The sequence below is a fragment of the Cyprinus carpio genome, chromosome A5 (genome assembly GCF_018340385.1).
Source record: "Cyprinus carpio isolate SPL01 chromosome A5, ASM1834038v1, whole genome shotgun sequence".
NCBI classification, from domain to species: domain Eukaryota; kingdom Metazoa; phylum Chordata; class Actinopteri; order Cypriniformes; family Cyprinidae; genus Cyprinus; species Cyprinus carpio.
In genome coordinates, this window is record NC_056576.1 from 39,273,568 (window position 1) to 39,301,254 (window position 27,687).

At 37.3% G+C, this 27,687-nt stretch overlaps 1 protein-coding gene across 1 annotated transcript; it reads right to left on the bottom strand.

Moving 5' to 3' along the window:
• Positions 1-510: 510 nt before the first annotated feature.
• Positions 511-27,244, bottom strand: LOC122145197 (nucleus accumbens-associated protein 2-like). The gene is made up of 4 exons (XM_042757433.1): positions 27,063-27,244; positions 5,189-5,990; positions 787-962; positions 511-534 (listed from the first exon to the last, which is right to left on the bottom strand). The coding sequence occupies exons 2-4, from the start codon at positions 5,955-5,957 to the stop codon at positions 511-513; spliced, it is 969 nt and encodes a 322-aa protein (XP_042613367.1). The 5' UTR covers positions 5,958-5,990; positions 27,063-27,244.
• Positions 27,245-27,687: the final 443 nt, after the last annotated feature.

The following is a 27,687-nucleotide window of genomic DNA, read 5'->3' on the forward strand; positions in this document are numbered from 1 at the left end:
AACACCAGCCTCTGGTCTCCTTCCTTTACACTTTTTGCTAACCTTGGAGGCTTGCCTTAAAGTGGCTTTGGTTTAAGAGACACATTTACTGTCAGAGCACATGCATCTGGCAGAAGAACAAACCGCTTTAACCTGTAAGCTTATGATAACAACTTGGATCCTGTGGTTTCCTAACAGCAGCTGTGAGTCCTTCATTGTTTTTCAGATGTGTTCATAACATCAAAGTATAGTGATATAGACTGTATCATTCCATCCATGTGCAGGTTAAATGCTGGATTCATTCAGTACACATGCATGTCAAAGTGAATGAGATGTACAAATAGATGTACCGTTACACCCCCACAGACAGCGGTGATTTTATGTGATGTTACACACCTGTCAAAGAAGGTGGCGAGGAGCCTGCGCAGCAGCACCTTGTGTTTGACACCAGCACATAGATGACAGTTCATCAGCTGACCTCTGTTCATGAACACACTTGTGCCTGAACAACACAGAGAAATGTGATAGTAATCAGCTCCAGTGCATGAACAACATCTGTGACAAGACAGATAGCACAGGTGAACAAGGTAAAACTGTTAACTTACAGATCAATCACAGATTGTTTTGTATTACAGGTTTTCTGAAATGGGTTTTACTAGTAACAAGGGGCAAAATCATTCATTATGATCTTTTACATTGGAAACAAGGCTGTACAATGAGCTTTCGGTTGTGTTCCTTCAATGTCTTCATGACGAAGTCTCATTTTTGTTAACTTTCATATAGGGTTGATTGAGTGATTTCACCAACCTGCCACCAGTTCCAGTTTCTCCGGGTCTCCCTCGGTGTAGAGTTTGGGATGGCATCGGTAGCCGATCTGACTGATGAGACTAGCGTGCAGAGCCACCAGATCTCTGCGGCTATCAGCACACATGAGCGGTTCTCCAATGACACCGGCATGACCGCCATCTCCGGCTTCTCTGCCACTGGAAGAGACAGAGTCCCGACAACATTCAGAACCTCTGATTACGGCCTCAGATCACGACAAATCATGCCATAAAATCAACAAGTTTGAGAACTCAACACTGTTTTAGTCCATCTTAACAGATGCTTATAAGTTCTGCACATAGTAAAAAATTATGCATACACTCAATACAATCTATCAAAATCATTTAACCAATTTCAACTTTATTTTTAAGGCGAATCACGAGAAGCAAAAAAAGCTATTTTGAGCTGTTGGCTTTTCATAAAGTGTTGTTTCAAACTACTGTAACTTTCAAGAAAAATCTGAAATACACATTTAAGTGTTTATTTTATTGCACTTTATCTACATGTGTCTGGAGATTTAATTTCCAATTCATATCCATATCAATTCAAAAGTTTCTCCATGTCAGCATCACTTACTGTACTTACACCAAAACTTAAGAGTTTTATTCCTATCTATATTCTTAAGAGTTTTACTGAAAGGGTTTGTACATCATTCACTTGGCTTATTATTGCACTTCTTTTTCATCTGTAGAAATTCGGGTCTTTTTTTATTTATTAATTTATATCTCCAATTCAGCAGCATTTACATATTTCAAAACCATACAGTTTTATTCCTATCTATATGCTGAAGGCTTTTACTGGAGGTTTGTTTCATATATCAAACACACTTATTTATACAAAACTTTGTTCCAAAAACAAAAACAAGTATATTCTGATTTGTACAGTGATAAAAAAGCCCCCCCACCAACAAAAAAACAAATTTTCAACCTGTATTTATCCAATATTACCTATAGTGTTTTGCCTTAAGTTTTTGGAATTTTAAATATACAAGATTTCCAAAAATGAGTTGAATGACTTGTACAGCCAATTTGCTACTTAAAATGTATGTTAAGTTGAATTAGGTGGACATTTTTACAGTAACTGTATTCAGGGGAAGCGCCTGCTCTTCACTTATTTGACGCATCAAATTGCCTCAACTCAATAAAGCTCTGCACTGGCACGACTATAGAAAAGTTCTGCTTCCCATTTGTCCTTCAGTCACACACACACACACACACAAGAGATGTGTGAGCTCTCAAATAACCCACAATGTGACCCTTTAGAGTGGTGACTGATTTCAGACTGAATGCATTTCATGATCTGTGACACCCGAGCGCTGGGCGAGAGCTACAGTTAGTGTCACTGCAGAGAGACACAGCCATTTCCTCAGTCAGGATAGATCTGTATAGTTACCAAACATACGGGAAAAATCAAGACAGGAACTCTGATAACACACAGCAGACAAAAGATCAGCGTGTTACTCAACATGGAGGAATGCTCATATCCAACAGCATTTAACTCTGAATTTGACCTTTTAGCAGCACTTTCTTCAAACTCTGACTCATTAACCTCAGGCACTTTCTCATGAAACGCTCAAGTGTGTCTCCATGACTTACTACTTATGAAATAAACAGCAAAATCAACTTACATTAGCATAACAACTGTTACAACAGAAAGTTCGTTTTTTTCCATTGGAATATCATTAGACAGACGCAGCCAATTTGCATGTTACACAAAGAATAATACCTAAATTAAGCTTTTATTGATATTAAAATGTTCTTTTTCCTCAAAAATGCCCTGCACTTAGTAGAACAAAGTCCTGAATTAATGCTGTGGTGTTTGATAATTTCACATTTGAGTGAGAGCCATCTTAATTTTTTTCTTGACTTTTTTAAACACATTTATATTGGCCTCAGAGCTTAATATTTCAACATAGCTATGGGAAAAACATTTTTACTGAAAATGACAGATCTTGGCATGAAGTCATGGAAGCAATTCAGAGTTTTTTTCCTCAAATCACAGTTCAGAATTGTGAGGCGTTAACTGAAAATTCAGAGAGAAAAAAAAAAAGTAAGAATTGAGAAATTTAAATGGGTCATTTTGAGAAAAAACTAAAAATTCTGGCTTTTTCCTCACAATTTTTATAGGAGTTTATATCTCACAAATCTGTTTTTAATTGGGACTTTATATCTCCCAACTTTTACTTTTTTTCTCAGAAATGTGAGTTTATAAAGAATTGTGAGATACAAACTTAGAATTGTGATACAAAACAAAACAAAACCAAAAAAGTCAGAATTGTGGGATGAAAATATTTGTTTTTATCCCATGGCGGAAACGGTTCCATACAAAGTATGTGAAAACTGTCTTTGGAATAACATTTGCTAATTAGGGCCATTATTATTAATTTTTGCCTGGATCTTTAATCCCGTAACATTTTGAATGTAACGGTGTCATTAAATTTTTAATATAAAATGGGTTATCAATAATTTTTAAATTATGATGAGTGACTTACTTGCAGTATGTCCTGAGAATTACCGTCCAACTATAAAAATATTACATTTCACTACATGTTTTTGACTGAGTGTGTTCTGGAGAAAACCACACTGTAATAATACATCAGGTTATCTTTAACACATGTCTCTGATATCACAGTTAAACAGACCTCATGAACCGCCCAATGTTCACACTTCTGCTCACACGTGTTTCTTTGCTGCCTATTTTATGTTTTACAACACCTTTTTTTTTTTTTTACAGCTTACTAACAATTCTGACAGTTGTTGCAATGAATTGCTTATAAGCTTAGTGATGAAATGACACTAAAAACCAGTCCTACAACCCACTGCAAAAGACATCCTGAAATGCTCTGGCTCATCTTATGGACTCTTCACTACTTAAAATTGTGAAAGTGAAAGTGACGTGACATGTGGCCAAGTATACTAGGAATTAGTGCTCTGCATTTATCCCATCCAAAGTGCACACACAGCAGTGAACACACACACACACACTGAGAACACGCACCGGGAGCAGTGGGCAGCCATTTTTTGCTGCGGCACCTGGGGAGCAGTTGGGGTTCGGTGCCTTGCTCAAGTGCACCTCAGTCTTGGTATTGAAGGTGAAAGAGAGCGCTGTACATTCACTCCCCCCACCTACAATCCCTGCTGGTATGAGACTGGAACCCGCAATCTTTGGGTTATGAGTCCGACTCTCTAACCATTAGACCACGACTTCCCCACAAGTTGTCTAGACAACTTCACATACTGACCCAAAGTAATGAGCCTGTAACCTATTTAACAGCAACAGAAGCAGCCTCTAGTTCACTAGTGAATGATTTGATATGATCCTCGTGTAATATATTCATTATTCCATTACTAAAGGTCCAGCGTTGTGTTGCGTTGGCACGGTCACTCCTTACATTTACTACCATTCAAAAGTTTGGGGTTGGTAGGATCAATGTTTTGGAAAAAAGTTTCTTCTGTTCACCAAGGCAGCATTAAGTTCATCAAAAATACAGTAAAAACTGTGAAAAATTATATTTTAAATAACTGTTTTCTATGTGAATATAAGTGTAATTTATTGCCGTGACCAAAATTTTCAGCATCATCACTCCAGTGTTCAGTGTCACGTGATTCTTCAGAAATCATTCTAATATGCTGATTTGCTGCTCAAAAAACATTTCTGAAAAACTTTTTTTATCTGAAAACCGTGATGCATTAAATTTTTCAGTATTTTTTGATGAACAGAAATTTTCAAAAAGAACAGCATCAATTTGAAATAGAAATCTTTTGTAACATTATAAATGTCTCTACTGTCACTTTTTTTGTATGATTGTTTGTTTATTTAATGTCATTTTTTTTTAATTTATTGTTATTTAAAAAAAGTTTTACAGGCTTTTTCCAACCATCATATATATATATATATATATATATATATATATATATATATATATATTATACAGTATATATATATTTATTATTCGACCCCAAACCTCTGAACAGCACATAGAAAAAAATTTAATTTAAAAAATTTAAATACATTTTAAAAAACCCTACTAAAGCAAAATCAATTATTGTAAAATAAATTACTCAAAAGCAGACATCAAAGTATTCCCCCCTAAACATACCAGACTGTGTACACTGTATCAAGATCATATATAGTACTGTAATTAAAACTCTTCCAACTCTATGAGAACGATGCAGGTTATCAAAAAGCAGAATTCATAACTTGCCCTCCTGTCAGCCAGTTTTTAACTGGCACATTATCACTTTTCAAACCATCTGCCACATGCTGAGCATTCCATCTCTAAACCAAAGAAACCTCATATAACATTTGCCTGTCATTCAAACAATCAAAAATAACACACAATCAACAGCAGATGAGAGTCGGACAGAAGAAGAAGCTGCCGTACTTCCGTAAGGGTTGGCCGAGCGGCCGCACAGCTGGCTGTAAGTCTCGTCTGCGTCGAACGGCTCTTCCTCAAGCTCTTCGTCTTCGTTCTGGTAAGACGTGGGGCTGTCAGTGGTCGGAAGGCTGGACGCTCCTGGACTGGAACGCTCTCCCAGATACGCCGGACCCCCGGGCGGAAACGACCCTGCCGAGAACAGGGGTGCGGCCCGTGCCGAACGTGTCCCATCGCTAGCTCGTTTGGCCAGCGGCTCCTCCAGCTTGATCCTGCGGGTCTGCGATGGCAGCGAGGGTGACCAGCCGGCTGGCACCAGTGGGTGGGTGCAGGGACTCTGCGGGCCCGAGTTGGGCTCATCCATGGCGGCTGTGGCTGAGTCGCAGTGTGGCGAGTTGGCTTTGAACATCAGGTCCATGCCGCGCTCTACGATGTGCTGGATCTGCAGGTATCCGGCCGTGTACATCACGACCAGCTGCTCACTGGCGGCCATGGTCAGCTTCCCCGTGTAGCAGAAGCTGAGGATCTGCTGGAAACAAGCCGGCGTGACAGAGGACGGCAGCTCGAACTGTGCTTTGCTGCTGCCGCTGAACAGGTCGCGGAAGTACAGGCTGCTGGCAGCCAGAACGGCGCGGTGGGCCTTGAACGTCTGGCCCTTCACCAGGATGGAGACGTCGCAGTACTGGCCCTGCAGCCGCTGCTCATTCAGGGAGCCCAGCACCATGCTGCCAAAGTTAGGGATCTCCATGTGGAGCATCTGGGACATGGCGGCCCGCATTCACACCGTCGACAGAGCCAGTGAGAGGGTCATCTGGACAGAGACGAGACAAGAGTGAGAAACAGCCATATTCAGAGAAAATGGTGCATGCAGACAGAAGAAGACATGCACCCATGAACACATCTGATATTGCCATTATGATCAGGGTTAATTAAACCACCAAAAAAAACAAAAACAAAAAAAAACAGACATATTCATGACTTGAAATAAAATAATTCTAACTGAAATGAAATAAATTAATTTTTTTATAAACTTTCAAGTAGTCTGATTCTCATTTTCATTTAATTTAATTTAACATGATGTATTAAAATAACATATCATAAAAGCTATATTAAAATAAATAAATAATACAAATGATAAAAAACAACATTACTAAAATCAACATCAAAACCGGAACTATAAAAATAAAGACATATATAATACATACAGCAAGAGAGAGCGTACAGAGAGCAACTCACACCCCTGAAAGAATAGATCCGATATGAAGCTATTATGACCACAGGGTGTGTATATATACGTGTGTGTGTGTGTGTGTGTGTGTGTACAGTGGTGGCCAAAATGATTAGAACACTAGTATTTTCACCAGCTAAAAAGGGTCTTAAGTCAGTTATCTTCTGCTTTAGTGTGTCAGTTGGAAATATCATTTTGCCATTAATTGTAATATCATCTCATCATCATCCAGTCTGTCTGGAATGACATGAAGAAACAGAACAAACTGAGACAGACTAAATCCAGAAGAACTGTGACAACGTCTCCAAGATGCTTCAAGAAACCTACCTGCAAAGTTACCTGAAAAACTATGCGCAAGTGCACCGAGGGCAAAAGCTGCTTTAAACGCAAAGGACGGTCACACCAAATGTTGATTTCATTTAGTTGACAGAAGTTAATTGATAAAGAAAATCTATTTATGACATTATTTGTGACAGCATCCTGATTTTACAGCAAGTGTCTAAAACTTTTAACAGTACTGTAGCTTTGCAGGTAGGTTTCTTGAAGCATCTTGGAGTTGTTGCCACAGTTCTTCTGGATTTAGTCTGTCTCAGTTAGTTCTGTTTCTTCATGTAATCCCAGACAGACTGTTTGATGGTGAGATCAAATCTGTGTGGAGCACTGGTTGTTGATAGACTCCTTGTGCAAACAAAAATCTCACTGGATTATTACAATTAACGGCAAAATGAATGTTTGGAAATGTAAACTGATATTTCCTATTGACACACTACAACAAAAGATAGAAATAACTAACTTAAAACCATTTTTAGCTGGTGAAAATACTAGTTTTCTAATAACTTTGGCCACCACTGTATATGCTGAATATATTAAAGCTTTTTCTTTTTATTATCAGACAGAAGAGTAAAAGACAGTGAACCGGAAAGAGAGTGAGAGCTCCTGCGCACTAAAATTCACAGCAATGTCAAAATAAAAGTCCTGCTTCCAACTCTGATCGGCCAAACAGAAAAACTTAGCAACCAACACTTACAATTACAAAATGCTAAATATTGGGTGATATATTGGCCTTGCCTTGGTCATAAGATACTGGCATCAGCCGATGAAAACCCTAGTCAATGAAATAGCAGTAAAGAAGATCTGAAGCCTACTCAACAACAGCTGATAAACACATCTGAGCTCAGACCGTTGATCAGACACACACACATTAACCCTTTTCCCTTTTATTCCCTATTTTCTATTCCCTAACCCTACACCTAAACCTACCCCTCACACTAAACTACTGGCATACACCATTCACTATGTTTTTTAAGCTGCTTGTTTTAAAGGACACAGTAAGTGTAAACCTCATAAACCATGTTGAAGTTGTAGTTCACATGTCATTATACACATTTGCGTCCTCATAATCCATACAAACCTTTACACACACACTCACTCACTCAAAGCCCCAATGATGACCTGGTGTGACACACACAGAACTTCCACTCTTGGGAAACACCGCAGCTCATTTCCAGGAACAAAAAGTGAAACGCAGCATCTGTCTGTCTGTTCATCAGTTGGTCACTGAGTTTAAGCTTTCATGAGTGTCCGTCTCTCGTCGGGACTCAACAAGTGCAGCTGCATCAGTGTATGTGTGATAAAAGCAATCAATGCTGCGTCTATAAAGTCACACACAGAGACCAGCTACAGTTACACAGAGAGGGAGGGAGGGAGGGAGAGAGAGAGAGAGAGAGAGAGACGGATGAGGGAGGGGTGAGAGACACAGCAAAGTCATTTGAGGACAGAAGCAGCAAAGAAAATCAACTGCAGCACGACACCATTACACTAACACACACTCAAACACAAAGCACTGATTTCACTGTAGGCAAATCACTGTGTCCTGGAAAGTCCACACGGATGATTTTCATGCTATTTGTTGGGTGATTTATGAGCTTGCGTTGTCACTATAAGAACATCACCATATGAATACGAATCAGCTAACTGATGCAATAACTAACATCTGCATCCTACTGATAGAACAGTGTTCCATCAACAATAGTTAAATAACAACTAAAACCATAAAAAAACTTTTGTGTTACTTCAAATGAAATGTTAACTGAAATAAAATAAATTACAAAACTTAATTTCTTTATTTCACTTTACTGACCTTATAATAAGACTGCACGATAAATCAAAATGGAATAGAAATCATGATTAGGCATAGGCTGCGATTGTCATGTATCTTTGAATGAAGCACTCTGTGTAGTAAATGCTGCTCCATCTGAAAGCACGTGATGATGATTTACTGCTCGTTACATAACCGGATTTACTAACAAAATGCGCATGACAATCGCATGCAGCCCTACCTAATAATAATAATAGGCCTTATAATAAGAAGAATGTAACAGGTCTACTGAATTGGAAATGCTAAATCCTTTTAATATTGCCTATTTTTGATACTGTTGACAGTATCTCTGGCTATTTTCGACACATGGTACAACTGAACTCAGCATGGGGAGGTTATCGCAGGGTCCCCCCAACACACGGGGACCCACTGTGTGGAAACAGTTGTCTGAATTCCATTTATCTGAAGATATTTTCACTGGTAAAGCCGGTAGTGGTTTTGTTCTGCAGGTATTTGTCTTTGGCACAGACACTGAAAACTGCTGTCTGCTTTAGTGAAAGAAGAAAAATCTCTCGGTCTGAGCCGCAGGTGAAGTAATCAATCCAGTCTGACAATCACATGAACTCAAGACAAACATAAAAACACAAGGACATCCAACACTGACAAGCTGCGTGTCTGCAAGTCTGAATGGGTTTAATATTTTCATGAAATTTTCATCCTTTCGATTTTGCTGTGAAATATGAGTTGCACATGGTTTCGTGAGATCACTCTCTATCTGTCCAGTGTTGGATTGATGCTACGTGACCAGATGCAGTCAAAGATGGCATTTCATGCAAGAGAATGCAAATCAAAACAGAAAAATGCATGCGCTTTTTGCTAGATGACGATATAGGAAACACAAGTCAGTCTTGCTTTGCATTGGTTTCCACAGATGTTAGCTTCACTACAAAAGCAAACAGAAAAATCCTAAAACACCATTTAGCAGATGCTGTTTATCCAAAGTGACCTAAAGAACACGGACTGCTGGGATTTTCTATTAGTCCTTGACTGGGTCACTGTCTCTATTGGGCGTTTCATACATCTTTCAAATGTGTCTATTAAAATTCTATTATCTGCATTACAATTGGAATAAAAAGTTGAACTGAGGTCACAAATTTAGAATTATTTTTTATATAATAATAAAGTCTCTCCTGCTCACTAAGACTGCATTTTTATGATCAAAAACAAGGTAAAAACTGTGAAATATTATTACAACTTAAAATAGCTTTTTTTCTATATAAATATATTGTAAAATGTAATTTATTTCTGTGATGCAAAGCAATATTTCTTGAGCAGTAAATCAGCATATTAGAATGAATTCAGATGGATCATATGACTGAAGTCTGGAGTTATGATGTTCAGCTTTGATCACAGCAATAAATTACATTTTACAAGATGTAAAAATAGCTGTTTTCAGTTGTAATAATATTTCACAATATTACGGTTTTTGCTGTATTTTGTTAAAACAAATGCAGTCAAAGTGACTGTAAAACATTAACAGAGAAAGCATTAATGAATGTTGGTTTACTGGTAAGGTTTTTCAATTTAAATGAACACTTATTTTACAATACATGCATTAAAACTCTGAAAAAGTAATTCAAAGTTCCAAATATTGTTCTAGCACTAATTTCCAAGTAGCTTGTCTCTGTGTGTGGAACTGAGCTACACTAAAAATGTAGCTCTAATGCCTTGATTTCCCTGTATCCTGTGATTGTGATGAAGCTCTACATCAGAAGTTATGTCACATGCCCACGTGAGCCATGAAGCACTGCTGTCACACTGCAGCATGTGAGGATGGGCGTTCACTTCACGCTGCCAGCTAATGCACAGCGCTGCAATGCAGTGCCACACACGCATGTACGTGCAGGAATAGTGTCGAGTCAGGCCCTCACGCATACACACTAAATATAGACTTTGCACATCTTTGATAAGGAACGTACAGACGTGAACTCCATAAACCTGCAGTGATCCTTAGCCGAACCATTGATTTATCAGCACGCATCAGTCTGCGTGTCAGAACTGGGCCACGATGCACTGCTGCAGACATAAAACTCCTCAGACACAGAGGAAAAGGAGTTCTGTCAAAATAAAAGAGCAGTCTGGGACATTCTGTCCTTGGTAAAGTGTTAAAGACCTGCAGAGCATGAGTCAATCCAGCAGAAACACACGTATATCTGTTTGCACTCACTGACCCTCTTCATATGAACGATCTGCTTTATGAATATTCAAGCACTGCAGTCGTTCTAAAGTCGAGCATGTCTAAGTGCACAGACACAACACATTCAGTCCACGTTGAGACGCAGCGCTCCCTGGCAACAGGCCTGCCAATCGGAGCTGCACGTCTGAGCAATGTACAGAAAAACACAATCTCAGCAGTCTTTCAGACTCCAGCAGATGATATGTAATGCACATTTGATCGCATCTGGTAGTGAACTTTTCTCAGTTCATGCATCACCTGGGAATCAAACCCATGACCTTGGTGATGCTAGGAACATAATCTCACAGCGATTGTACTGTAGATCTGCGGTCGTGTTCAGTGTCCAGCATTTCTTAATATAAAGAGACCGGCACTGGGGTGAGATGGGGTGATGGACACAGAAATATCATGATGGCATGTCTTCTAATGCCACTGGCTTATGACATATGATCCCTTACATGTCACTCTGTTAAATTTCATGGATGGAGTTATTGTATCAAAAGGCCCTGTTTTTAAACCACGATACGGTTTCCTAATAAAATATTGAGTTTTCGTTCTCAGTTATGTTTCATTGAATGATCAACAAGCAGTTTAAGGTCAGAAGAGACATAAATGTGAAACTAGGGCATAAAACTGAAATCACAAAATGGCTTAGTGTGATTATCAAATTGCAAAGGCTGTTATTTAATTAATTTAACAGACTGAACAGAATGAATTGCAGCACTGTTCAATCACACGTGAGCGGCTCGTGATCCAGTGTTTTCAGTGTCTTGATTCACAGTAATATATATTATATATATATATATAAAATATCTTTAATTCTCTGTTTTTTTACCATAAAATATTGCCATATTTTATTTATTTTTATATTTATTTAAATTGTTTTTGCCACATCGGGCATCCCCACAAACAAGCACAGCTTTTAAATTACATTTTAAATAGCAATTATTATCATAAAAAAACAACTGTTCTTTTTTTCCCCCTAAATTGTGCGACCCTATGTGAAACAGAAACGTGAGAATCAGGAGTCTCCACCAAATCTCAGTGCTGTTTGAGAAACAACATTGGTGGTTTGTGTGAAAGTAAAGGCTCGTTCAGCCATAGCAGGATCTCAGCGAAGCCTGCGGGTGAGTCAGTCAACACACTAATGGACTCAAACTGGCAGAGAAGATCAACAAACAAACAGTGACTCCAGCAGCCACCGCCAGACCTCCACACACAACTACAGCTCCAACATGACAAAACAGTACTAAACAGTAGACTATATCTGTGAGTAGTGCATTGATACGAGGGTCTGGTCACGACATAGACACTCTTAAAGATATTCAAGAAGCATTCGGTTCACTGGCTGTCAAAATTAATGCACTGAATGTGTCATATCAAAATGGACAGTTCATGGCCAGATTAACCTACAATGCGCAGCAGATTTAATGGCCATATTTCACAACTTTGACTAATGAGCATGGCCGGTAGATTTGGGTACCGAACTCTATACTTTTAAGGCTATCGACTGAATTGCATCGGTACTACCGAGTACCAATTCATGTTAAATCATTCGGTGCCAAATTTCGGTACCTGAGAATGCATCTTGGCGCATACGCTACAGAGAGCGAAAGAGAGACCCTGTGACGTGATGTCACCCCTGCAACTCATTCAAACAACACACAGGGCAAGCCAAATTTTTCTGAATTGTGGTTACATTTTTAGGACCATATGGTTTCTGCGAAAATGCGGACGGGATCGTGTGAAATGTGAACGGTACCCAACCCTAATGGCCGGCACGTTGAGGTCCAGACCTCTTTATGTTTCCTAGGGTTAGCTATAATAAAAGTTGTGAAATAGTTGCCTAATAATAACTGTACTTTGGTATTGTATGACGCCTCTATTGGTACTGTACCGACCCTCTCATCTCAGCTAATCATTGGTTTAACAGCACTCGTCAATGTCAAAACGACTGAGATGGCCAATCAAACCAAAGAAGGCAGGAATAACATTACAGAAGCTGAGCGAGAAAATGTAAGCAGCTAATTATTTAATATTTGGCAAGTGTGTTATGACAGAAATGACCTACAGTAATATCCAGGAATTTAAACAACCCAGTATATTAGGAAAGATTCTAATATATTCTTTCTTTTCGCATAGCTTTTCAGTAAATTCATTTATCATCCTCAGACCTATACTTTAACATGGTAGAACGTGGCTTTGATGGTGTTTTTATCAGTTGTGGTTATTATAGTCAGTTAACCTATTAAAATAAAATCTGCAAATAGATTTAGTTCTTAAACTATTAACTTCTATTTTTTATTTTACTCATCTTTTCCTTTATTCCTTTAAATTTGTATTTTTTAAGAAACCCCCAAGTGTCTACCACCTTTGTATAAGCCAACATGTCCATGGCTGTTCTGTGCTCAATTTAAAAAGATAGTTCACCTAAAATAAAATATTCTATTATCATTTACCAATTTAGCATATGCCCCAAACCCCCTAGCAAGCTCAGTTTTTGGACCTCTGTATTTCTAAAACCTTGTGTACGGCCATTCTTGCGAGACTAATCTTAGTTGTGTAATATTAACAGGATCATAAGGACCAAATACCAAATTCAATTTCAACTTATTTTTTTTTTTTTAGAAAAAAGTTAGATTCTTCTAAGTGCAAGGTTTTTGGACTATTACAATGTGGTCTACTAGGAAACGCTACTCTCAATAAACAAAAAAATAATCTTGTCTTTTGTATTTGGGAGATAATCCAGCAAAAAAGTTCATGAAAAAAAACAATGACAGATATTTGTTATATTACTGGCAACAAGTAAAACACTATATCCCGGAAATAATACAAAGAAGAGCCACCTACTAATAAACAATGGAACAGTAGCAGAGGTCAAAGAAATGGAAAGACTCTTTGTCAGCAGACAGAGGGAAATATATTACACGTATTGTCAAATTGATTTAAAGAATATATGTAAAGTTTGGCGACTAGCTCCTCACAGACTCTTTTTGAGAACATTTTTAGAAGTCCTTGAAATGTGGGATGAAATGACACACTACAATGTGTGCATGCGTGTTTGAGTGTGTTAAAAGTGAGTGTTAAGGGTGTGTGTGGGATGATTTCCAGCTCGGTTTCAAGATACCAAATCAATCCACAAGACAAAGAGCCGTGGCTCTACAACTCTTTGCTCTGAATATGACTCAGCACACAAACCACATATTTCCTCCAAATAATCTTCACCTGCTCCACCAGCAGTCTGTCTTTCCAGCTGGTTGGAGTTAGCCTTTTTCACCAAGTCAGGCAACCCTATTGCCACTTCAGAATTGCTTCTGTGCTACATTGGAAGTGTAAATTTGGCAGACATGTATCAATTTTAGTGTCTCTTTGCAAATTGTGAGCACTTCATAGTTAAATTTTAGAAGATTGTAGCAGACATGTTTAATGCTAGTTAGATATTCTATAATTCAACTGCTAGCTGTTATATCTTGAATGAGATTTATATTCTAGATTAGTTGATGCAAGCTCTTAACATTTCTCGCGTTACCAGATGTTCGACTATAGCCATGAAATCTGGTCCACTTTGTTACATTAATAACAATGTATCAATGTTTTTTTTTTAAATGAAGCAACTTAAAGGAATATGATTAATTCAAATAATGCAATTATAATGTATCAATAATGTTGTGCACTGAATACGGATGTAACGGTATTATCAATATCGTGGTATCGATATCATCGTGGTCACATGACGGTATTAGGGCTGGGCAATATATCGCATGCTATTGTCACGCGCATTTCGTCATTAAAGCCAGTTCCCTGATTACCGCTAAATCGCCATCACCTGTTTTCAAATGAAGCGACATTTAATAGACAGAGCCGTAGATCACTGACAAGCTACGCAATATCTGGCTCTGTCTATTAAATGCCGCTCCATTTGAAAGCAGGTGATGGCGATTTAGCGGTAATCAGGGAACCATGACTTAATTAGAATAACATGAAGTATTGTGAAATACTATATATTAAAACTTTTTTATATATAAAACAATAGGTCTAATTAGGAATAACAATGATATAAAATTGTGTTTATTATTATATTCTAATTTGTTTGGCTTCCTAAAACACCAGTGTAAATGTAATTTAGACTGAGACAGTTTACCACAACTAAAAAGAAGGGCTGAGTTCACTTTAGAGTTAAGGTACGTCAATTTATTGACTTTTTTTCTTCGTTAAGTTTTCTTAGTTAAGAAAAATGGGTTGGAGCTCTTAATTTTGAACTCTCAAAGTGCATTAGATAGAAGAATTTAACTTTAAAATGTACAAAATTGTATTTTTTTCCCAATCTTATATTTATCTTTTTTTATTTTACATATTATACTAAATATCGTATCATGGACTTCATAATCAAGGTTATTGTACAGTGAGATTTTTAAATTGTTACATCCCTAGCACTGAAGTTTAAACCGTGCAATCTGAAGTTGAAGAGTGAATGAACACCAATACAAAACCAAACGCATCCTATAAGATAAAAATCAGATTGATACATACTTGTATATTTACACAAAATTATGCAAATGCAACTTGAGTGAACTTGAAGTGAATTTGATCGTGTTAGCGAGAATGTGTAATTGCAGTAGTGAATGCACTTTTCCCGTAACGTGCTGGAAAAATGCAACTAAACACAACAAATGAAAATTGTCATCATTTACTCACCCTCATGTCGTTCCAAACCTGAATGAGTTGCTTTCTTATGTTGAACATAAAAGAAGATATTTTGAAGATTTCTGGTAATCAAACAGTTGGTGGTTGCCACTGACTTCCATAGTAGGAAAAAAAATAATAATATGGAAGTCAATGGCAACCACCAACTGTTTGGTTACCAGCAATCTTCTAAATATCTTCTTTTATGTTCAACATAAGAAAGCAACTCATACAGGTTTGGAACGACATGAGGGTGAGTAAATGATGACAGAATTGTAATTTTTGGGTGAACTATCCCTTTAATGTCATGCACCGTATGGCATTTTGCCATCGCACATCTTGTACTTTCATTTCATTATCAAATGCACTTTGCATTATCAAAGTGAGTCCAGGGATGAGTGTGTGCTTTCAAAGCTATAGTTTCACTTTAGTTCTCCAGTCTGGATGCCATGCTGTTCTAACACTAACCTATCATACTTGAGTTAAACCCAAGAACAATAAAGATAACTATAACTAGCATCCACAATAGCAGATGACATTATTTTTTTATCCCTCATCTCCTCTCCCTACAGTCATATTTTGAGTGTGAGTCATTAGCCAAAAAAGAGAAAACAAAATAAAGTTAAAGATTAATTTTACTGATTGCATTGTTAATTCATTTATTTTTACTTTTGTTTTTCGCTAGATAATATTGTTACCATGATTTCTTTCGACCACTTGTGATATTGTGGCAGCTTTATTTAGCAATTTGGTAAATGCACATACTGCACAGAACTATTTCCATACATCCCTCAGCAGTTTTTGGTTTCTAGCAGTTTTTTGTGTTTATTCGACTATTGTCAAGGCAGAAAGCAGAAGCAGCCATGATAAAGTTCAGCCCAGGGAGCCATTCACAACAAAGACTGAAAAATAAATGAGAAGCAGGCATAATACCATAAAACTCTGGTGGATGAGTCTGCGTGTCATTTAGGATAAATCTAAAATCGATAGCAATTTCATAAAAATAGAGCTGTACAGAAAACACCAAAGTGAGTGTGGACTTCATAATCAAAAAGTCTGTCCATGTAAAAGTAAGAAGCACTGACTACTTCAGAAAACAAAGCCGTTCTGATCATTGATTTTAAATGTCAAAAAACACTAAACTAACTCTCAAAGATTTGTCAAAGCCAGTACCTAGCTCTTCCTCAAACTCAACTGTGTAAAAACTAGGTTATTTCCAAGATGACTGTTTGTCTAAAGCCAGCCAACAAGTGATATCAAGCAGAAACTAGCAACTGTTCAGTGCAATATGCATAATTCACAATGCCTTCATATATGCTGCTGTCATTCAAGGTAAAGACCCATCAATACTGTAATGCATGTGCTGGAACTGTGTGGTTTTACATTTCAGTTTAAAAACAGTCCAGATCATGAACAAAGAATGAGCCTGCCATAATGTGTATGAGCTTTATGTCTGCTTCCTACTCTAGACTAAGTGATGATCTCAGATGAATATATTAATTTCATTACAGCAAATGTTTCCATAAACACCATCTGTTCATGGCACTTTCAAATACATACAGTATAAGTCAAAGGTCAATCCTGAGAAATTTTGGTACGGCAATTCAAATCACATGACAGGATTAATTGTTAACAATACACCCATTTACTCAGTGGAACTGCATGATAAAACTGTTAAAACCAAAGAAATAAGACAGGCTATTTCATGTTAGTCATGTATGACTGTGCAACAGTAAACAGTAGAACTGAGATGAGTCTGGACTGAAGGATTCTAGTAATAAATGTTAGTCAGTGATGCAGATGAAAACAGACACACATCTGAACAGTAAGCATCAGTGCAGTGATGATTTGATCTCATCATTATCCTGAACTGTGTTATTCCTATGCATGTCTGCACTATGTTGTACTTTCTTCTACACTAGAAGCTCCTATCATCAATCCTATCATCATGTGTAAACATACTTGGTAATAAAGCTTTTCTGATTCTGAACACTCTGCTTCACTGCGTCTGAGTGCCAAACCATGCAAAACAGAAGACAATCGAGATTCAGGATGACCCACCATCACTGTATTCTACAAACTGATCATATGCACTACAGCGATGCATGCACAAATGAGAGCAGACGAAGTGTGTTTAGTGAAACCGTGATGTGAATTCTGGGGTAAAATTCTCTATATGAGTCAGTGAGCAACCGACACTGTAAGTGCATCTCATAGTGTCTGCTGTGATGCATGAAGCATCGTGCAAAGAGCAGCTTCATGAGTTAATATAGTCTGAGCTGTACTGTAGAACAGAATCATAAACAGGAGCTTGGTGCAAAAACAAATGCCACAAAATGAGCAAAATGCCCCTAAACTCAAGATAATGGGGGCAAAAATCCCCCTGCTTAATTACACTAAATCTATTACTGTGAGTAGTGATGACTGTGGTGATTATTATGAAATTTAAAAGTGTGGACTGCTGCATTACATTAAGATCTGCTCATGCACCATCATCTATGATGTTGTTTTGCAGCACTGAACATTATAATTGTTGAGCTTATAAATGCAATGGCCAATCAAGGGCATTTAAATCAGTCACCGGTGAAAACGCTAGAGTTTTGCTCTGCAGTCTTTCAAATTCTCTCATCATAAAAAACAACAAACTGATTCAGTAATTATAAGTAATCTGTAATTTGAGAGTGAAGAACTTGTGCTGAACTGAAGTAAATGACTGCTTCGGTGATTAGGGAATTTGCTCATTTTTTGTATTTAATAAAAAAAAAAACAGACACAAACTGACTGACAAGTAACAAACAAGCAAAAAACGAAGTAGTAGTTTTTGGTGAAATTATCTATCAAAGATCCATTTGAGTTGCATGCTTATTAGTGTTTTATGGTATGGTTTCAAACAAGGGGTGTTGATATACTGGAATATCTCTATCCACTAACATTTCCATTAAAGGGATAGTTCACCAAAAATGAGGTTTTGCAGTTATTTTACTCACCCTCAGACCATCCAGAAAGTAGGTGACTTTTTTTCTTTAGTAGAACAGTGAAGAAGATTTTTAGCTGAAACCGTTGTCCTTGGTGTTTTGTAAAATAATCAAAAAAAGCATATACAGATAAGACAATATTCACACCCATGGTGATATTTTGAAGCCTTATGAAGTGAAATGATCAGTCTGTGCAAGAATCCTAACATTATTTACAATAGTATTACCTGTAATCCAGAGCCTTAAGCAAATGGTTCAAAGTCACAAACGAATCGTTCTTTTGAACTAGTTCATCATATTGGACTGAACCATCTGAATCAGTTTGCTGCTCAAGTAGCACATATCTGCAAGTTACTCAATCAAAACCCACTTTCAGACGGTCAGACAGTCACTCCGATTTAAAATGAGCCAAAATAACGGTGTATCTGATCTTATTATGTTTGAACAGTTCAACTCGGACTGAAGACCGAAGAGCCACTGATATGCGCATATGACCAACAAACTCTCCAAAAACCCTCCAAAAAAAAAAAAAACAAAATAAAGGTGTATAAAAAAACCGGTTCACAGAGAAGAATTAGATTTCTCCATTTGCCTGAGACTATGGATTACAGGTAATAATGATGTAAATAATGTTGAGTTTCTTGCACAGACCAATTGTTTCCCTTCATAAGACCTCGATATATCATCAGAAGGCATTGGTATTAATTTTGTCTTGCATGATATGCTTTTATTGACTCTCGAAGTGATGGTAGCTGCTGAAGCTTTTTATTTAGTATTTTAATTAGTGATGCACCAATTATGATTTTTCCTGGCCGATGCAGATTCTGTTTCCTTTTTGGTTTAAATCTTCAGTACAGACTTCGCACAGTTAATGATTTGCATCTGGAGCAGCCTTCAATTTTTCATCAATTGCACTGTACTGAAAATTAAATTATAATAAAGCAACATGCCTTCAAGGCAAGAGAATAATATGATCTGCTTTGATTAGAAACAAGCAAACCGATAGCACTGCAGCTAAACCTCAAACAGAAACACTAAAGATGCTTCAAACTGCAAGTTGAGCAAGTTAAATATGGGTTAACTATCTACAAAATCAGCCAAGCACAATCCTCAGCATTTCATCTGGACTGAGGAGTGAGTTTGAAGCTGCACATCCACACTACAGTCGAACCATATGTAATGATTAAGCAAATCCAGCTCTCACAGATTGTAAAAGTGAACTGAGATGTGTGCATGTCCTTAGAAATTCCCATCATGTAACCCTTGTTATTGATCATTATCAGTTCACAGAAAATATTAACAAGAGCCGAGTTAAGGAATGACACCGTGGGTTTGTGCTGGTTCACAGGAGCATTGTGGATGAAGATAAAACAGGCTGTTCCCTGAGATTTTTCCAGACATTCTGCTGGAGCTCAACCAAAGATCTGGATCACAGCACATGAGAGCTCATATGCCACAGGTGTGCACAAGAGAACAGGAATGTGGCGTCAAAGACAGAGAACACTTGATAATACTATAGAAAATGTAAAAAGAGAAGCATTACACTTTTGATTCTTGTGAAGAGATCTTGGACTATTGATTGTAAGAAATTAGCCGTGGCGTTTGCCTGTGCAAAAACTAGTTTCCTGCTGCCTGGCATAAAAAGAGAGATATGGCTCGAGTTTGTCATTCTATGTGCATCTGTGGGATTTTTCCACCTGTTTCTTGGTGCAAATGATGTGCCTTATCACAAAAGTAGCAGCAGACTCTCCTTAACAACACACAAGATCTGAGGAATCCTTCAAAGTGTTAAAACTTAATATTAGTGTTTGATCAAATCACTTTGAGCAGTAATATGGTAATTTCAGGGCTGTCAAGTGATTCGAATTATTAAATCTAATGAATTACATGATGGGAAGATTAATCAATCAAATGAATTGCACATCAGTTTGGGCTGAAAAATTAGCCCTAAAAATCTCTTTAAAAGTCATGGTGTTAAATGAGAAAAGCACTGAATAAAAATTACAAAAATATTTTGATTGAACAAAAAATGTATTACACATAAACTTATGTCTACAATGTGGTCATAACATTGTTTTCAGAAGCTGCATATAAATGTATTTACCCAGACTGTTGACGGGGTGGCATGAATGCATTTACACTGCAATCAGAACTGTGTAAATAATACTATGAAATGAATGGTTTTAAATGGGCATTAAGGGATTTAGAAAAAAAAGTGAATATTAAAACATGTCCTTTTTAAATAAAATGACACAATAAATAGGAAAAAAAAGGTGCCAGTATGTGGCAGCTAGTCTTAATGAGTGAGCCATTGAATCATTCATGTAACTAGGGCCTTATGATTTCCGCGATAAAGGAAACGTGGACGGAATCGCCGAATCCAGTCATAAAAATGGAATTTACAGTTTAACGCGGAATGTCACGGAATTTGTCAAATTTTGAATGAATCAATCAAAAGTAGGTCATTACACTTAAATCAAATTGCGATATGGACTAATATCTGTAAATATTAATCCAGAAAAGTCGATTTAAATATGAATCCTGCATGTTCTGCATGTCTCTTTTAATGAATGGTGCAGAAGCGCTTTTCGTTTATTACACACATATGGAAGCATGCGTGACGCTCGCGGTGATTTCAGCGTCTGCCGTCTCACTAAATGAGGATGTAAACACTTTTAAGACAAGTATTTGCCAGAAATGTATTACTATTGTTCAGCAGAATGTACTTAGCCTACTACTAATAAAAAGAAACACACATTATTTTTTTAAGGAATAATCACATAACATTTCTTCCATGTTTTAATTTTAATAGTAAATCCCATTTGTTTACCAAAAAAAGTTTGCTTAATTTTCAATAATTAAAAGAAAATTAATGTTTTATGCCTTCATATGATAACCAGAAAAATGTAAATACACAACAGAATTTCTGAGGAAAAAAAAATCATAAGGCTATTTTAAGAAAAAAATTTAATAATTTAAGTTGTTTTTATGCATTTAAATAAGAAGACATGCTAAAACACAGAATTAGGTAACAATAAAACATATGGTGAAGAAAAAAAATAAATTTTGTAGGGCCCTAAACGTATTTTTTTTAAACTTTTAATAAATTGATGTGAAAATGTATGTTTTATGATTTTAATTAATTAGACATGATTTTTGATTTATACAATTTAATTTAACAATTAAAAAGGAGTTGAAAAAAATTGAATCCAAAAAATTACAACGTAAAAAACAGAATTTGGGAAAAAATAAAACGGATTTCATAGGGCCCTATGTAACCAATTCAAATTGCTGATTCATTCACAAATTAATCAAGTATTGACTACTGTGTCTCATTTTGCAGCCTCTGAAATCAGACACAGCTACTGTCTTTATGAATGAGTCATTGATGCATTGACTCAACTGATTCATTCAAAACCGTAGATTCATTCAGTAACGAATCACTGTTGTGTTTGCCGTTGCTTTAATGGAACTTTTTTTCATTTGCAAAACACAATATTAACTTTTTGTTCATTGAACTGTTGTATAAAATCAATTTCACATTTGCAGTCATGCAGATATTTGGGAACAACTGCACTCACGCTGGTGTGATATTGCTAAACTATATTATATGATACAAATGTGAGGACTAAAAAAACAAAACACTCTTATATTTAGAATTTTAGGTTCATATGTGCATTCTAATAGGCTTCATTATGCATCAGTCACCATCCTGCATCATGCTGAACAATGTAAGATGATGTACAGGTCTGGGTGGGGTGATGCGTTAAATGCCTTGATTTTTTTTTAACACGCTATTTTTCCTGTAATTAATTGCATCAAATTAACTTTGACAGACCTAGTTAATTTGCTTAGCAAACGCTAATAAATAGGTCACTTTTATATTACATTGTGAGACTCATTCACATCAGCTATGATGAAAGAAATCATATGTAAACAAATTAACGAGAACAATAATTTGCATGCTTGTTGAGGCGACTGGCGGCTCTACCTGCATAACGCGAGCATGTTTTTACATGTGTATCAAGCACAGAAATGCATACTTGGCAAGAGAACTTCGAGCAAGACCCAGGCAGCTATTAGAACTGATAAAAGCAGCTTAAATATTCCTGAACAACAGGACACAGGACGGCTAAAGTGGAAAATCATCGGAGCTTTGAAGTGTTTACAGTCCCAGTGAGCTCTGCCCTGCTGGAATTGTACAATATACACACAGTCATTCATGTGGAATTATTCACAGACTCTCTCTCTCTCTCTCTCTCTCTCACACACACACACATACTGGCGTGACATCCATACCATGTGATCATGCCAGGCGTTATGCCAAAGGCCAGCCATGTCACTTACCAGAAATCACAAAGACAGAGAGGGGGAGGGAGAGACAGAAAAAGCAGTTTAATTTAACAAACTATCAAATGTCCAGCCCAAGTTTGACAGTAAATCATTCAGAGTCTGTGTGCAACGTTCATTGCATGTTGTTGGTTTAATATGTCCATAAAAGCCAGTTATTGTTCTTATCACTGCAGCACCACTGTATCTCTTTCATCCCATATTTTCCCTCTTACGAAAGTACACAGAAATACAATTAAGCATGAACAGTTTTCCATGAAGACACTGATATGCACTGTTTACACAACACAATGACAAAAAAGGTCATTCCACCCACATTTCATTCCAATATCTGACTGAACAGGTTCATACATGGACTATATGAAGCAACTGCATTTGATTTGATTTGATAGGAGACCTGAAGTCCAGCATATTCACTAGCATCTCATTGGCATCACAGAAACAGCGACATGTGCATAGTAACTATTCATACATGCCAAGTGGGAGTTTAGACACTGTAAACAACATGGGCTACATGAGAGATGAACCCTAACCCTGGAAACTTGCTGTGGAACATCCTATATAAACGGTTCTTGCACCGATCTTCAACCCTGTAACATTCAACCCCGAAACACTGGAACAGGGCTGGAACAAAACATGTTTTGAAAGAGAATTGGCTTTTTGGGTTTTTTTTAATCAGGATCTCACTCACACTTAACAGTTCAACTCTTACGGGAAAAACATTTTTTTTTTTTTTTTTACAGAAAAAATATTGTTCTTGGCACAAAGCACAAGAATACTGACTGTAAATAATGCAGTGTGGTGCAATGATATTTGAGAGCTGAGGTTAATTTCTGCATCAATCTTAAACTCTGAAACATTTTGAAAATGATATGGTTTGTAGAAAACTTTTTTTTTTGTCATGCCAGGGAATATTTAAATGAATGAATGAATGAATGAACAAACAAACAAGATATTAAGTTTAGCCTGTTTTTTCAATATTTTGAATTTGTTATTTTCTGCTATCATTTTAATTTTAGTTAAAGTTTTAGAAATTTTGTTGTTTTTTCTTTTTTTGTTACTGTTTATTTTTAATATGTATGTATAGTTTTATTATTTTTTTGTTTTAATTATTTATTTTAGTACATCAAGTTACACTAACTGAACATGTTAAAAGTTGTTGTCTCCACTATCTTAAAATTATTTTTATATGCTACTTTCATTAGAACCCAGTTTTCTTATTGTATTTTTTACAGCAAAGGAAAACCAGTCTCCCCTCGGCTTATATCGAAATCTTCCAACATTTCGGCGTTCATCACTTTTCACCGGAAATCACATTATACCTACTTCATCCGCTGGACGCCACTCTCTTATGAAAGTGCGTACCACAGTTAGCGGAAGCTAAAGAACTATCCCTTGAAGAATTGGCCACTGTAAAGCATCTATTGTGGAGCATTGCTCTCTCGTTAAGCTGTAAGCTAATGATAAATGAATACAAAAAGTCTTGATATTTTCTAGCACAAATGGCACACGGTATTACCAGAATGACTTTATCAGTCTGCAGTGCATTAGTGCAAAATACTCTTGAGATTTTAACTCTGTTGTCAGCAAACAAAAGGTCTGTGAAAAGCATGTGACCGATGGTGTAGCACACACACATCATACAGAACGACAGATTCGTCACAGCATGTCTCAAGAGTCTCCAGGCCTGAGATTTAATTACTGATGAAGAGAGAAAGCTCATTGCATTCAGATAAGGCTCTCAGTAAAGGGGCCCATCAGGGTTCAGCCCAGAGAGCGCGTCAGACAAACCCAACAAACCCCGGCTGGCCCTTCAGCCCCATGTGGAATGTTTGGTAGAGCGAGGCCTCGGGAAGGCAACTCAGGACACAGTGCAAAAATACAGCTGCTGCGCGTCATCAGGCACATGGCAGCTGGCCAAACCAAAGACAGCGTGCCTACAGGCATGCATTGAGCCCAAGAAACATGGCCTTGTATATTGTGTGAGAACACACGATGCACAGATGACGAGATAGTTTCAGAACACAGTCAGACTCACTGATGAGTTGGTTTACTGGCACTGGCAGCAACTTTTATAACCACAAAACAGTTTATTACATTCATAATCGTATAAGACCATTTAGAAAATACATTACCGCTGTGCCTGGTGAGTCGTGACCCAACAATGACAGACAAGCCAGGAAAAAACAATGCTAAATGCAAATCTTAAAATGCAACTAAACGAGGATGGCAAAATAAATAGACTTGTAAAAGTAAGAAGAAATTCCCTATGTTTAGTTATTGATGTCTAAGGCTGTGTGTCCAATCCAGCTCTTGGAGTAAATTCATTTTCTGTTTGTAGAAGCTTGTCAAATTATACAAATGCCAACCAGGGTTATTCTAATTAACTACAACTAAAACCATAAAAATAAATGATTTAACTAGTTGCCAAAGCATCATTTCTAATTTTCATTTACTTTAGCTTGTACCAAAATAACTAGCCTAAAACTGAAAAATATTAAACAAAGCTATAATAATATGTCAATTCTACTAAAATAACACTTCTTTCAATACGGCCAGGTTTATGTGATACGCCCTCTTCCTCAAAAACCATAAACAAAACTTACAGAAGTTTAAAGACAACACAATATTAAAAACAGGCAAGAATGTGTGACCACTGTTTGTTTTGTAAGTAAAGAAAAACCAATGATCTTCAAGAAACATTTACAAAAAAAAAATGTTGTTGATGCTGTTGTGTTGTATGTTGTACCTGCAACTAGCAAACATTTCAATATTTTGAGTTGGTAACTATAAATTATTGTTTGCAAGGCTGTGAGCACATATTAAAGATCCAGCCACTGAAAAACCCATATGTGCATCGAAATGGTCATGTATTCATATTCAGCACATTTGCAGTAACAGCTGGTGTGGATTTTACAGCAGTGTAGCTGTGAAAAGAAGCCCTGGGGCTATACGAGCCTGGAAATATGCCACCATAGTCCAAAAACTACCTTAAAATCTCTTCATCATGCTCATCCTGAGGAGGAAACCCCGAAAAGCAGACATTTGGTACAGCAGCAAGTCTTTCTTTCAGTAAGGAATATGACACTAACTGCACACTGTTCTGTTTAAAATGAGATTACTGTGCCACATAAAATATTTGTTAGATAACATCTAGATGGAGACAGTGAGATCTTATGCAGGAAATGCCATGGAGCACATGTTAGTTGCATAGGAAAGGAGGCATTGTGCAAAGTCACATGTCTTGGAAACCAGACAGCAGCACGCAACAGTCACACACACATACACACGCACTCCATGTGGCTATACACTCTCTCCTCTGACCAAACTTCCTTTCTCCAGTTTAGTCATCGTCTGAATAATCTAAAAGCAACAAACATGCACTCAGCCGAAACTAAAGATCAGCCCCAGCCCTGTCTGAACAACTGCAGATCAAACTCACCATATCAATCTGTCTCTAACAGTTAGTTTATCTCATTGAGTGTGCGGCCGTTTCTCTGTTCATGTGGTTTCAGAGTTAAAAATGACATCCGGTTACAATGAACAAATCAACTGCTGAGGAATCATGCTACAATGAACTTCTTTTACAAATAAAAGTTGCAACTGGATATCATCAGCATGTGCTGTCACAGAATGAAGCAGATACAATCAAATGTAATTTACCTCTGTGTGACTTCAATCTGTATAAGATAAGAAAAAAAAATCTGTTTGTTTTCTGTATTCAAATAGCCACTCCAAGGTTCTGCAAAGAATATCACAGCCCAAAAACGTGTAATACGATGCTACCATTTTCATACAATGTTATACCATGGAAGCAACGTTGGTAGTACCATAGTGGTATGTCCAAAACAGTACTTGACAGGCCTTATGCAGTTTTGCAAAAGTAAAGTGAGTTGTAACAGTGTTTGTGATGATCTGCAGTAACCATCATCATCATCATCATCATCATAATTCTACATTAAAACACCAATAAACTCGAACACGCGCGGGCACACGTTCTCACATTCTGCTCGCACAAAAAAACATTCCACCGAATCCACCTGCATTCCTTCACTGCCACACTTTTTTTTTTAAATAACTTTGATTAGCTAAAAACAAATGACTTGAATTTGAGGCTAATGTTCACGAGGTTAGAGCAAACCTAAGTTTTAGTTCTTAGTAGCCTATATGACATTACCCGCCGCACTGAAATCTGATCTCCATCAGTGACTCTGAATCATAGAAATATATGAAGTAGGAAATAAAATATGGCACCATATGCGCCATGCAGTCCTGCCATCAAGACCCAAACATGATGCGTGTCATATATTTACCAGGCGAGTCTCTCCTCCATATAAGAGCGCGACGCTCTGTAGCGACGTATTTCTGTGGATGTGAAGTTTCCAGCGGGGTCCGTGTTCAGCCAGACCCTCCTCACCTCCACTGCTCTCTCCCTACAACGCCAGCACTCTCCCCATTTGCCTCTGAGTCTCTCTCTCTCTCTCTCTCTCTCTCTCTCTCTCTCTCTCTCTCTCTCTCTCTCTCTCTCAGTTCAGGAAGTGATTTCGCGTTCAGTCTGACATCATTCTCGAACGCTTTCAGGAGTTTTTAAAGACACAGTCGGACCGTCCCGTACATTTCATATCGAATGAACAATTATGGCAAGCCGTTTTAACAGTTATTCCTCAAAGTAAACGCCACTATTAAATAATTAATAATATTGTACAGGCAGTCTGGTATTATTACAAAGAAACCAGACTGTGTGATTAATCACCAAAGCAGATAACCTTCAAGGAACTTGTCTATAGCGAAAAGGACAGTCTGATTGTACTTTATCTCAACTTTATTATGGCCACTTAACAAATACAAACATAAATGTATATGGGACAGAACACACCTACTGTATGTAGAAAACCAGGTTTCCATGTTGAGTAATCAGTTATACAGTTTAGCACTGGA